This window comes from Chrysochloris asiatica, unplaced genomic scaffold, assembly GCF_000296735.1.
Source record: "Chrysochloris asiatica unplaced genomic scaffold, ChrAsi1.0 scaffold00238, whole genome shotgun sequence".
NCBI lineage: Eukaryota > Metazoa > Chordata > Mammalia > Afrosoricida > Chrysochloridae > Chrysochloris > Chrysochloris asiatica.
In genome coordinates, this window is record NW_006408756.1 from 700,238 (window position 1) to 714,543 (window position 14,306).

The 14,306-nt window shown below is 49.6% G+C and overlaps 1 protein-coding gene across 5 annotated transcripts in view; it reads left to right on the plus strand.

Moving 5' to 3' along the window:
- The first annotated feature begins 10 nt into the window (after positions 1-10).
- The window catches only part of KCNQ2 (potassium voltage-gated channel, KQT-like subfamily, member 2), a 56,146-nt gene continuing 41,850 nt past the window's right edge, over positions 11-14,306 (plus strand). For all 5 annotated transcript variants that reach the window (XM_006873343.1, XM_006873345.1, XM_006873347.1 and 2 more), the window contains exon 1: positions 11-367. In XM_006873343.1, the coding sequence (XP_006873405.1) occupies positions 78-367 (290 nt within the window). In that variant the 5' untranslated portion in view covers positions 11-77. The remainder of the gene's footprint in view (positions 368-14,306) is intronic.

The window sequence follows — 14,306 nt, forward strand, 5'->3', positions numbered from 1 at the left end:
GGAGGGTCTGGGCGCCGGTCCCCGCCACCCGCCACGCGTCGTACCCGCTGACCGCGCCCGCCAGGCCGCCGGGCACCATGGTGCAGAAGTCGCGCAACGGTGGCGTGTACCCCGGTCCGAGCGGGGAAAAGAAGCTGAAGGTGGGCTTCGTGGGGCTGGACCCCGGCGCCCCCGATTCCACGCGGGACGGAGCGCTACTCATCGCTGGCTCCGAGGCCTCCAAACGCGGCAGCATTTTGAGCAAGCCGCGCGCACCGGGCGCTGGAAAGCCCCCCAAACGCAACGCCTTCTACCGCAAACTGCAGAATTTCCTCTACAACGTGCTCGAACGGCCGCGCGGCTGGGCGTTCATCTACCACGCCTACGTGTGAGCTGCGGGCTGGCGGGGGTGGGGAGCTGGGGGCTCTGGGCTCGGGAGGGTGAGAGGTAGGAGACGAGGTCTGGTCCCGGGAGGGTTGGGGATCCGAGGTCCAAGGGAGAGGTAGAGCCTTGGAGTCGGGGAGACTCCAGGGGTTTGGGGTCCCGAAGATGCTCGGCGCCTGACGGAAGACTACCAGGGTACCTGCCACCTGGGTGCCGCCGCAGCTGCCGCAGCTTGTGGGGACCGCCTGCGCGAATTTGACAGCCGGGGATCCGGGTCGGCGTTGTGGCCCTGACTGAAGGAGGTTTAGGATAGAGACCGTCTGACGATGAAGGATTTGCCCGCAAGAGTTCGCAGGCCACGGGTTGGGGTGGGGTCCCTGTCCCCTCCCACGCTGTGCGGCCAGGCTGGTTGCATCAGCCCTTCCCCCGCAGGACGGGGAGATGTGCGGCGCCCCAGCCCCCTCTCAGCTGAACGCCCCTCCCCACGGCTGCTGCGCGAAACAAAGGGCCCGCAGGGAGGGGCGCCCTGGGAAACGGGGGCGTAAGGCGAGGGGCCTGATCCCCTTCTCCATGTCCCCAAACCTCTGACTCTCCATCTGGGTTGAGCTTCTGGCCTGCTGAACTAGGGAGAGGGCAGAACATTTCCCCAGCCCCAAGGCTAGGACACCTGCCTGTCTCGATCCCATGTGCTGATTGGACGCCCCCTCCCCAGCACAGAGCTGAGGAGCATGTGTGTGCCGTCGCCATCCCCTAGCTCTGCGTTTTGGACCCTTTGGCATGGTGGAGACCAAGTGCCTAGCCCAGGCAGGCCCCCGCCACAGAGACTGCTGCTCCGCCGAATCCGCGTGCACGTTGTGTCGATGCGTGCGGTCGTTTGTGCGCGGGTGTGCATGCCCTGCGTGTGCATGTACAGCCGTGCTTGGGCCGCACAGCCTGAAGGTACCAGCGCATGCCTTTCCTACCCTGGCTGGACCAGGGACACCGGGAGCCCAACTCGGCCATTTTGTAAGGGAGAGGCATTTTGGGACGGGAGTGATGAGCGGATTCCGGGAAACCGGCTCCAACCAAGTGCTCCACGGGGCTGGGTGTGTGTGCCCACGTGAGGGGTCTTGGGTAAGCATGTGTATGCATGCATGTGAGGGTGTCCATGTGAGGAGGTGTATGTGTACACCTGAGGTGCTATGTGTGAGAGGTGCCCTTGTTAGGGTGTTGACGTGAGTGGGTGTATGTGTGTAGAAGTGTGTGTCGCTGCATGAAGGTGTTCATGTGAAAGTGTGTCCTTCTTAGAGTGTGTGTATATGTGTGATAGTGTATGCATGTGTACACGTGTGAAGGCATCTGCCTGTGAAAGCGTGTCGTTGGGTTGTGTGTTGTGGAATGTGATCTGGGAGGACACCACTGCCTTGGACACCACTGACAATGTGATTCCAGCTGCAGGGTGGACACAAAGGGGGTAGGCTCATCTGTGGTTTCTGAAGTAGGGTGTCTCTGACAGGCCCCAAGGTCTCATGTGAGTGGTACATGACATGTTTGGGGTCCTCTGAAAGCTCCTACAATTACCACAGAGGCTGGTCTTGTGATGGCTCTGGTCAGTCAGGCCCTGACCACACCCAACTACCCTGCCCCCCGCAACTTTGGTGGTGACTGTGGAGGGAGGCGCAGCTGTGGGCTGGCTATGTTGCCTTGTCTCCGTTGGGTCAGCACCCTTGGTGTGGACCTTGCCTCTGCCCCTGCACAGGTTCTGCTCCTTGAAGCTGGGCATCCAGGCTTGACCCAGACTGTGTTCAGATTTGCCAACTCTTCTCCATGGTGCGGAGTCCTGGGCTATAGATGGTGACGGGTAGACGGTGAAGTTGGAGATTCCCAGAGGCGCCTTGGAAGGAAAGTGATCGGCTTCTGAAAACCAGGCCTCTAACACACTGTGAAGCTAGTCCTTCCTACTCTGACTCACATGCTTCAGAGTCAAGTCCAGGGCAACTGGCTGAGGCTTTGTTTTTCTTCATAGTGCTGTGTATTGTGTGCAGGGTCTGGGGGCATTTGCCAGCTCTTAGATTCTCCGCCTACCTCTTCATGGGTGGTGGTGGCTTAGACTTAGAAGGAGGTGGCCACACTAGCTGAGTTGGGCTGGGGAATGTGGAGAGGACTGTGGCAGGTGCCCAGGCTCGTGGCCCTGTTGCTGGGATTGCTCTGAATCGGGACAGTGTTCAACCCGCTGTTTTGCTTCCAAAACCTGACTTGCAAAAGGGTGAGTCATGCCCGTGCTTATCTTGTTCCCCTGAACTTAGGGCTTTTGAGGAAAGCCCAGAAGTATCCCTGCCACAGCCCATAACTAGACCAAGAGTGAGTAAAACATGGAGGCCTCACCCAGGTGCCTGCTCACCCAAATCTGGGTGGCTTGGTGGCTCCATATCACAGCCTACTTCCCATAGATCTGAGTGTATTGTGACCAAACTGGGTCTCTGGGTCAGCCCACCCAGGAGAGGAGAGGAGAAGGGGTGACTGGGCTGCGGTATGCTGAAGAACCCACCTTGCTGGCCTGTTGACCCTCCTCCCCTCCATCTGGGCCTGGTCCCTGAGAGGGCCTGTTCATGGGTTGGTCCTAACAGTCCAGCATTGTTATGGATTTCAAAGGAGTGGGCACCCCAGGCAAGACTGTGACCTCATTTCACAGAGGAGTGTTGGGGGGTGGACACTCTGGGGGTGGCTCCATTCAGAGCCCAGATATGCTGCACCAACCTGTGTTCTTCGTGCTGCCCAGGTGGGAATGAGCGGGCAGTCATTCTGCTTCCTCTGGCTGATAAAGTGGTGCCCTCAGAGCTGGCCTCATCCCTGAGGGCATGCCTGGGAGAGGGTGTATGTGAACCCTGTGTTCACTGACAGGGAGCCTGAGGCCAAGGCGCAGTTTGAATGAGTGGCCAGAGTTGTCTAAAGACTCAGCTGTAGGGACACGCTTCTTGCAGTACAGCTGGTCTTTCACCATGCAAACAGCTCTCCGTGTTACTAGGATGAGAGTGTGCTGAAAGCCACCGAAAAGGACATTTGAAACCAAGACCACGGGGACACTATGGGGCCTGTGTTCTGTGGGCTGGGCCACTGGACTGCATCCAGAGCTGCCTTTGAAACCGCTGCTGTTACAGCGGTGCCCACTGCAGGGCATTTGGTGGGCAGCTCATCTGAGTCATAGTAGAGGGAGCAGGGGTGGGGGTCTTGTTCCAGTCTCCTGGGGTTGGGGGGAGCCCTGGGACCAGATGTTTAAGTGCAGGACCTGGCCCCTGGTTGCCCTCCCTCTGCTCACATCTGAGACCCAGGCTGTGACCGCACAGTGACCAGTCAGGGTGGACAGAACCACAGAGTCCTCCCCTCACTAAGGACCATCCACTCTACTAATGGGTGAGGAGCAAGTGTTGAGCTGAAGTGTCCCTGACAGAAGTGACCACTTGCAAGCCATAACCTTGGTCATTGTGGGCTGGAGCATTTTATGTGTCTAGGAGAAGCCGAGAGTGTCCAATTCGGTAAACCTTCTTAGGGGAGGCCGGAAGATTTGTCTATTGTTTGAATCCTAGGAGAATCTCATGGAAATTTACTGAAAGGTGTCAACACCCAGAGAGTGGTGATTTCCACAGAAGCCTCCTGCTGACCTTGCTTGATTTCTAATTCTCACCAAATAACTTAAAGTGAACTGACTCTGTGGTTATAAAAATGTTTTAACCACCTCATCTCATCGCCCTCCGGAGGAACTACGTGAGTCCTCCATGTCTGCAGAGTAATAGAAGAACATTCACTGACTGATGGGTTCACAGATGGTTGTTGTTGTGAAGTGCCGTCGAGTCGGTTCCGGCCCATAGCGACCCTGTTTGGGTTTCTGAGGAGTGGTGAGCTTGAACTGCCCACCTTGCAGTTCATTGCAGCTGAGCACATTAACCCACAGCGCCACACCAGGAATCGCAGATTTGTTAGAAACCTATAGAATTCAAATATTCAAATTCCTCTTTACAGAAACTCAGCAGGAGGCCCAGGACAGCCTGTCATTTGTCTGGGAGGTCTTGAGTTCGAGACTGTGGTGAGGGGTTTCTTAGAGCTTGAGCCCACCACATGGAAAGACTTATCTCCAATCCAGAAAGTAACTGACCCTAGAGTGTTTTTAAAGACATCTCGGTCACTTCTGCATATGTTTCCTGGGAATGTTGCAAGGGCAGAGTGTATGGTCTCTCAGCTCTGGAGGCCGGGAGTCTGAAGTTAGGGCACTGGTCAGCCCTGCCCTCTCCGGAGGCTCTGGAGGAGGACCCAGGTGTTCCTCAGAGGTGTGTCTCCACATGGCACTTCCCTCTCTCTGTCTGTATCTATCTCTTTACAAGAACACCATTCAGATGGGATTGGGCCCCAACCTACTCCAGTGGGACCTCCTGTGAACTGAGAAACATCTTCAAAGACCCGATTTCCAAACAGGTGACATTCATAAATTCAGAGGCATGGCTTTCACATGTCCTTTTGGGGTGCACTGTACCTCACAACAACTTTCAAGCACAAAAGCAAATGCAGTGCAGAAGGTGCCTGAGACAGCGTTTGGGGCGGTTCGCTTTAGCCAATACATTAATCAACAGATGCAGATTAACCTCTGAGCCAGCTGCTGTCCAGGGTGTCATTGGAGCCCGTTCAGAGCTTTTCTGGGGGCTGCTACTGAGGATCTCATGCTCTCCCTGGCCTCTGTTGTTGTTGTTGTTAAGTACCATTGAGTAGGTTCCAACCCATAGCAACCCTGTATAGGGTTTCCGAGGAGCACCTGGTGAGCTTGAACCAACTTTGCAGTTCAAACGGCTTTGCAGTCTGGCGCATTAACCCATAGCGCCACACCAGGACTCCTGCCTTGGCCTCTAGGAGCCTGTAATCTAAACCCCACAAAAGGGAAGTTCAGTTACACAGAGTGTGATACACCCTACAAGTTAGGGGACTGGGAGAGCTCTGGGGAAGAGAGCCAGCAGTAGGTTTTGATTTGGGGCCCCACTCAGATGACCAGAGACACTGCACCCCAGGGCTGAGTGGGAAGAGGCACCACTTAGATTGGCCCTGGGGGGTCTGTCTGAGGTTGGAAGGGCATGGTGGGGTGGGCCAGGCCTGAGCTCAGCCTGTGTCCTATTGAAAACATAAGTTGAGAGAGGGATAGGAGTCCAAGAGGCTGGTGAACTGGACTGGGCTTCCTGAGTGACCATTACGTTGTTTCTAGATGGTGTTGTTACAAACGGTGCTGACAGGGATTTCTGGGTAGGTGGACCACATAGATGATTTGAGAGTATAAATGTAGAGTAAATGCTAGATGTGAAATTGTTGGGTTAAAGAGTGTACACATTTTTAAAAATAGATTTTATTATTTAGAGAAGTTTTAGGCTTATAGAAAAATTGTACAGAAAGTACAAAGAGTTCCCATATACCCTTCTACCCCGGCACACTGGGACTCTGTTTGGAACAAGTAACATTTCTGCAGTGTATTTGTTACAGTGGATGAGCCAATACTGATAAATTGTTAAAACTCAAGCTCACAGTTTAGGACGTGGTGCTTCCCTCTGAGTTAAGCAGCCCTGTGGACCTGGGGATCCTTTGTTACAATTGATGAACTAATATTGATACACACAGTTTACATGGGAGTTCACTCTGTTCTAGAACCATGTGGGTTTTGAGTTTGTTATAACTGATAAATAATGTGGATACATTGTGAAATTCCATGGGTTTTTAGTTGATGAGTTACTATGGATACTTTGTTAAGGTCCACGGTTTACATGTGGCTCACTCTATTGCATAGCCCAGTGGTCTGACAGATGTACCACATTCTGTGTCCACCCTTACCTGTTTTACAGGGTCCTGGCATTGCTCTGAAGATGCCCCACACTCCCCTGACTCACCCCTCTCTGAAGCCTCTGGAAGTCACTAATCTTTCCACAATCTCCATGCCTTTGCCTTTTCTAAGGCCTGGGCTGAATTCCCCTCTACTGAGGCCTGACCAATCTCTGTGTCCACTACTGGAGGCATGCATACCACACACAAACAGGCTCACTAGGAAGGCTGAGGGAGTGGTAAAGATGGTCCCGAGGGATCTGATGGTCAGATTAGGGTGAAGGACAGGGGGCGGTTAGAGCATGGTGGGAACCCTGCTCCTCCAGTCTGTGTAAGAGGAGATTAAGTCCTCTGATTGCTCTAGGTGTAGAGTGCCCGTGATGCACTGCAAGTCGTTGTTAGGACTGCTACAATGGCCAGACCAGTAGCTACTGTTAGAGTTAGCACTGATGGGATGGTCAGAGGTGTGTCTCTGGGACTGGGAGGATCCACAGGGAAGAAGTTGGCACATCCACCCCTCAACCAAACCTCTGCAAGCTTTCAGTCTCACTGGTCAGTGGCTGCCCCTGCTGAGGAAGTTCAAGGTTGCTGTTTGGTGAGACGTCTTACATTTGGACAAGACTGGTCTGAGAGCTTACATGAATGTCCAGGGACTGGCCAATGAGATGCAGACATGTTTCTGAAATGGAAACTGTTTATAAAAATGACAAACCTCTTCTTGGTCTAACTTCACAAGGCGGAAGGGGACTCATTACCAATCATCCACAGTCCAGGGCTGATGCCGATGAAGCCGAATCAGACATATGTACAAACTCCAAACTTTTCACCAGTTCCAACGACAGCCAGCCTTCTCACAGCTCCTGCTTCGTTGGCATGTGTGAGAATTCATTGCAATGGCCACACAGAACTCAGAGACCTCAGTCACAGTGAGGGAGTGTATTAAGGAAGTTGTTAAGTGCTGTTGAGTCAGTTTGGATTCATTGTGACCCTGTATAGGGTTTCTAGGAGTCCTGGTGTGGTGCTGTGTTAACATGCTGGATTTCAAAGTTGATTTGAACTGCAACATTGGTAATTCAAGCTCACTAGCTGCTTCTCAGAAACTATTCAGGGTCGTTACGGGTTGGAACCAACTCCAAGGCACGCAATATCAACAACAACAACAATAAGGTTTCCAAGCAGCAGCTGGTGGGTTTGAACTGCTGACTTTGTGGTTCACAGTCCAGTGCTGATCCTACAGTGCTACACCAAAAGTCCATAAGGGAAGTTGTTGTTGTTAAGTGCCATCAAGTTGGTACCAACTCATAGCGACCCTTATGCACAACAGAATGAAACACTGCCTGATCCTGGGCCAACCTCACAATTGTTGCCACACTTGAGCCCATTGATGCTGCCACTTTGCCAATCCATCTCGCTGGGGGTCGTCCTCTTTTTCTCTGACCCTCCACCTTACCAAACATGATATCCTTCTCCAGAGACTGGTCCCTCCTGATAATATGTCCAAAGTATGAGAGACAAAGTGCAGCCATCCTGGCCTCCAAGGAGCACTCTGGCTACACTTCTTCCAGCATGAATCTGTTGGTTCTTTTGGCAGCCCACAGCACTTTCAATATTCTCCTCCAATACCATAACTCAAACGCATCAATTCTTCTACGGTCTTCCTTATTTACTGTCCAGCTTTCATATGCTTATGAGGTTATTGAAAATCCCATGGCTTGGGTCAGGCGCACCTTAGTCCTCAGGCTGACATCTTTGCTCTTCAACACTTTAAAAAGGTCTTGTGCAGCAGATTTGCCTAATGCAATACGTTTTCTGATTTCTTGACTGCTGTTTCCGCAAGCGTTGATAGTTGATCCAAGAAGAATGAAGTCCTTGACAACGTCAATCTTTTCTCCACTGATAAGGATGTTATTTATTGGTCCAGTGGTGAGGTTGGCCTCTTCACTTTCAGTAAGCAAGGTTGTATCATCTGCATGTAGCAAGTTGTTAATGAGTCTTTATCCAATCCTGATGCTACATTTTTCTTCATATAACCCAGCTTCTTGGATTATTTGCTCAACATACGGGTTGAATAAGTATGATGAAATAATACAACCCTGTCGCACACCTTTCTTAATGTTAAACCATTCAGTGTTCCCATGTTCTGACAAACAACTGCCTCTTGGTCCAGGTACAGATTCCTCATGAGCACAATTAAAGTGTTCCAGAATACTCATACTTTGCAACATCGTCCATAGCTTGTCATGATCCACACAATCGAAAGCCTTTGCATAGTCGTCAATAAAGCACAGGTAAACATCTTCCTGGTATTCTCTGCTTTCAGTCAAGATCTATCACACATCAGTAATGATATCCCTCATTCCATGGCCTCTTCTGAATCTGGCTGGAACCTCGGGAAGTTCTCTGTCAATGTATGCTTGTAGCCTTTTCTGTATTACCTTTAGTAAAATTTACTTGCATGAGATAGCAAAGATACTGTTTGGTGATTTCCACATTCCGTTGGGTCACCTCTCTTTGGAATGGGCACAAATATGGATCTCTTCCAATCAGTCGGCCAGATCGTTGTCTTCCAAATTTCTTGGCACAGATGAGTGAGTGCCTCCTGTGCCACCTCACTATCTTGAAAGATTTTAATTTTTATTCCATCAATTCCTGGAGCCTTATTCTTTGCCAATTCCTTCAATGCACCTTGGACTTCCTCCTTCAGTATCATTGGCTCTTGATCATATGTTACCTCTTGAAATGGTTGAACATTGGCCATTTCCTTTTGGTACAGTGACTGTGTGTATTCCTTCCATCTTCTATTGATGCTTTCTGCATCATTCAATAATTTGCCTAGAGAATCTTTCAATAACATAAGTCAAGGCTTGAATTTTTTCTTCTGTTCCCCCAACTTGAGAAATGCTGAGCGTGTTCTTCCTTTTTGGTTTTCTGACTCCAGATCTTTGCATATTTTGTTGTAATATTTGACTTTGTCTTCTCGAGCTGACCTTTGAAATTTTCTGTTCAGCTCTTATACCTTCTCATTTTTTACATTTGCTTTAGCATTTCTATGCTGGAGAGCAAGTTTCAGTGTCTCTTCTAACATCCGTTTTGATCTTTTCCTTCTTTCTTGTCTTCTTAATGACTTTTTGCTTTCTTCATGTATGATGTTCTTGATGTCATCCCACAGCTCTTCAGGTCTTCGGTCTTTAGTGTTTAATGTGTCAAATCTGTTCTTCAGATGATCTCTCAATTCAGGTGGGATATATTAAATGTTATATTTTGGCTCTCATGGACTTGTTTTCCTTTTCTTCAGTTTCAGTTTGTATTTGCATATGAGCAGTTGATGGTCTGTCCACAATCTGCCCCTGGCCTTGTTTTGACTGGTGAAATGGATCTTTTCCATTGTCTCTTTCTGCAGATGTAGTCAATTTGATTTCTATATTTTCCATCTGGTGAGGTCCATTGTGTATAATCATATTTTATGCTATCCAAAGAAGGTATTTGAAATGAACAAATCATTGGTTTTGCAGAATTCTATCATGTGTTCTCCAGCATCATTTCTACCACCAACGCCATATTTTCCAACTACTGGTCTTTCCTCTTTGCTCCCAACCTTTGCACTCCAATCACCAATAATGATCAATACATCCTGATTGCATGTTTGAGTGATTTCAGATTGAAGAAGTTGGTAGAATTCTTCTATTTCATCCTCACTGGCTTTAGTGGTTGGTGCATCAATTTGAATAATAGTGGTATTAACTGGGCTTCCCTGTAGGCTCATGGATATTATCCTATCACAGACAGCATTGTACTTCATGACTGACTGATCTGGATATGTTCTTTTTGATGATGAATGCAACACCATTTCTCTTCAATTTGTCATCTCTGGCATAGTAAACCATGTGGTTGTCTGATTCAAAATGGCAAATACCAGTCCATTTCAGCTCACTAATGCCTAAGATATCAATGTTTATGCATTCCATTTCATTTTTGACAACTTCCAATTTTCCCAGATTCATACTTCGTGCATTCCATGTTCCGATTTTCAGTGGATGTTTACAGCTGTTTCTCTTCATTTTGAGTTGTTCCCCATCAACAAATGAAGGTCCTGTGGGCTTTACTCCCACGGGCTTTACTCCATTCGCATCATCACGGTCAGCTCTACCCTGAGGAGGCAGCTCTTCCCAAGTCGCATTTTGAGTGCCTTCCAACCTGAGGGGCTCATTTTCTGGCACTATATCTGACAGTGTTTCTCTGCTATTCCTAAGGCTTTCAGTGACTAAATATTCAGAAGTAGTTTGTCACTCTTTCTTCCTAGTCTGTTTTCATCTGGGAGCTTATCTGAAACCTGTCCACCATGGGTGACTCTGATGGTATTTAAAATACTGGTGGCATAGCTTTCAGAATCACAGTAACTCACAAGCCACCACAGTACGACAGACTGACAGATGAGTTGTTGTTAAGTGCCTTTGAGTCAGTTCCGACCCATAGTGACCCTGTATAGGGTTTCTGAGGAGCATCTGGTGAGCCGGAACCATTGACCTTACAGAGGGTCGCTATGAGTCTGAACTGACTGGATAGCACTTAGCAAGCCTAGCCCTGCGGACAAATGCCCAGAGGCACTGTGCTCTGACAGCAAGCCTCCTGCCTGCACTCACTCAGCTTCTTGGCTCCAAGACACTCTCTCGGGTGAGTGTCCCAGCTCCCCGGCATCTGCTGCTGTTTCTCGCCATCTCTCTCCATCTCTGGTACTCCAGTGCTTTCTGTCTCTGGATCGAGGAGGTTCCCAGTGCTAGGAGCCCAGATCCAAATGACCTGCCCCACTCCTAGCTTTTTCTTGGTGGTACTGAGGTCACCTCATTCTTCTTCTGGGTTGGCTCCTTCTAAGCCTAGCATGATGGCAAAACTGACCAATCCCCTCATTCGGGTTCCGTATGCCTTATTTGCATAGGCCCCTCCTCACAAGGTTCTCTTGATGAGCCACCAGCACCTTATCTGCATAGTCTTGGTGAGAAAGGCACTATGAAAACGCCACTGCACTAGTCTGCTTCTCCTGTGACTGCCCAGCATGGGAGCTAGCTTCCCGTGTCTGGCCAAATGGTGCACATGCCCAGCATCCCTGATGCAATTTTGACTTGAAAACAACGCTCTGTGTAGGTTCTAGGAGTGACTGCAGAAACCCATGGGCCATGAAGGGTCTCGGTGCAGCTGTGTCCTCGTGGGCCCTCCTGGAGGACTGCCTGGGGTCAGAGAAGCTGTACTCTCCTCTTACAGGGAGCCCCAAGAGCTCTTGCTGGAGACTGCTGCCAGCCTGCAGGCTGGTGCCCCATTGTGCAGTTTGCTGTCAACTCCAGCACCCTCGTCACACAGCCCCTCTTGGGGCTCCGAGGGGGAGGCACATTGTACTGTGCAAGGCTGGGGCCCTCTGTCCAGTTCACCTAACAAACACCAGGGTTGTGGAGTTTGATCCAAAGCAGAATGGAAGGTGTGTGTGTGGCCTGAGATTGTCCTCAGATAGCATCACCACCCACATTGTGGTGGAGGTTTTGAAACACTGAGCATTCTAGAAGTTTCTTGGGTTTGCCCCCAGCTCCAGACCTGCCCTGCAACATCCAAGCTCTGTGCTCAATTTCTCTGCTGCAGTGCTCACGTTTGTCCGGAGTTCTGCTCTCCTCCATATGAGACGATGACACCGTACTCCTCTTGGATACAGCGACGGCAGACTGCTAGAAAGTACTGTGGCTGGTGGTTCTCTCTCTGTGAGGATTCAGTGGTTGAGAAAGGATTCCTTCTAAAGCCTTTTTACCTCTGGGAAGATTAGGAAACTGCAACCACAGAGGCAGGAAAAAGCAAACCCAGAAGGCTATTGAGCAGATGAATTGGTCTGGAGTTGAGGAAGTAGATGGTTGGATTTTTCTTCCTTTCTCTCTTTATTTTTTAAAAGATGGGATGGATCATGCTTTTAATTCATTCAGAAGGAACTAGGGCCAGAGAGCTCAAGGGGACTGGTGCCTCGCCTAGGTTGGGCCTCAAGGTGAGATGCTAAGACCTGTATCTTTGCGGTCCGGTCTATGTGGTTTGAGTCTTATCCCGTTGACTGCCACTGTGCCATGAGTTCATTGGGAACTGTTACGCTCAGCACTGTTAGAACGGTTATAAAAGAATTTGACCTTACTAAGTTTAAAGGGTTTTCTCTATAGGCTGGGATGGAGAGGGAGGTTCATGGTGGGAAAATACCCCTAAGAAAGGCAGATGAAGCCACACGAGGTAACACTCAAAAGGCACACACCGATACAGGTGATCTGCCAGTTGCTTTTATGACAGTTTTGAGATATAATTCACAAACCTTCAACCCATTCACTAAAAGTGTACAATCGCACACCCAAATCACAAAAAAACTTACAGTGGTTTTTATTGTACTCAGAGACTATATATACAACCAGCACCACAATCAATTTTAGAACATTTTCATCCCCCACAAGGAAACCCTGTACCCTTTAGGTTTCACTACCCCTTCTTTGTACCCCCTCCCCACCCCCCATCGGTCCTAAACAACTGCTAATCTACTTTATGTCTCTGTGGATTTCCTTATTCTGGATATTTTACATAAATGGGGCATACAATATGTGATCTTTTGTGCCTGGCTTTTTCCACGTAGTATGAGGTACTGTGGGTTAGGCATTGGGCTGTTAACCGAAAGGTTGGTGGTTCAAACCCACCAGCTGTTCAGGAGAAACATGTAACCCTATATAGGGTCACTATAAGTCAGAATTGATGCAGTGGCAATGGATTTGGGGTTTGGTTTCTCAGGTTCATCCACATGTCCCGCTTTCATTTCTTTTTGTGGCCAAATAATTTTCTGTTGTATGGATGTACCACACTCATTATCCATCATCTGTTGATGGGCATTTGAACTGTGTATGTGTGTACTTTGTGGCTTTTGTGAATAGTGCTGCTGTGGACATTTGTGTACAAGATTTTGTGGGTATGTATGGAATTGCTAGGTCAGATGGTAATCTTTTGTCCCTTAACTTGAGCTACAAGACTGGTTTCCAAAGCAGCTGCATCATTTTACCTTCTCAGGTCCACCACACAGGTTAGGGGATCTGCCCATGGTCGGGGCAGTCAAGACCAAGCCTGCTCCATGGCCCCTCTGAGAAGGTGTCTTACATCCTCTCCTGCTGACCAGCTGCTTGGAGCATCTCTCTCACTGCCCAGAAGCAGCGATGGTCAGCGGGGTGATGCTGGCTGGAAGGGTGTGCATCTTCCAGCATCTTCTTGCAGAGGAGGTGATGGTTTGGGCCAGTGACGGCCGTGGTCTGGGCGGTGGGTGGGTGGAGCTCTGCCAAGTCACCATAACCTTGATCCCCAGAGCTCTGATCGTGACCTTCCGGTGGGCTCCAGGGTTGGTTTCTCTGATGCTGCTCTACTGGTTGAATAAAATGGAATTTTTATTGTTTAGTTTTTGAATTACTGAGGATAATTTTGTAAATGTACAAAACAGTAATTGTTCCAGCAAACCCTAATGGCAGTTCATTGGAAACATTATGTCTTCAAAGATCCCGTATTCATCTGTGTTGCCAGCCGGCCAGCACCTCCAGCTAGTATGGGCTGGTGCCAGGTGAGGACTGCCATGCTTGGTCTAGGCTGATATTGTCTGCAGGGGGTGTCCCTTCTGGATGCTTCAGAGATACCTTCAGAACAAGGGACTGCTCTCTTCCCCCAGGTTCTGTCTGGGCTATTTCCTGATGAGGGGGGATTAGTCCCCACCTCCCTACCCCTGGTGGTGCGGTAGGAAAAGCACTGGACTGCTAACTGCAAGGTTGGTATTCCAACTTCATCAACTGCTCCATGAAAAACGAGGCTTTCAGCTCCCATAAAGATTTGTTGTTGTTGTCAAGTGCCGTGGAGTCAGTTCCGACCCATAGTGACCCTGTACAGGGTTTCCGAGGCTGTAAATCTTTACAGGAGCAGAAAGCCTCATCTTTCTCCCGAGGAGCAGCTGGTAGTTTCAAACTGCTGCCCTTGTGGTTCGCAGCCCGTTTCGTAACCACTACGCTACCAGAGCTCCTCCCATAAATATTTACAGCCTTGCAAATTCCATCCAGGGTCACTGTGAGCTGGAATCCAGTCGG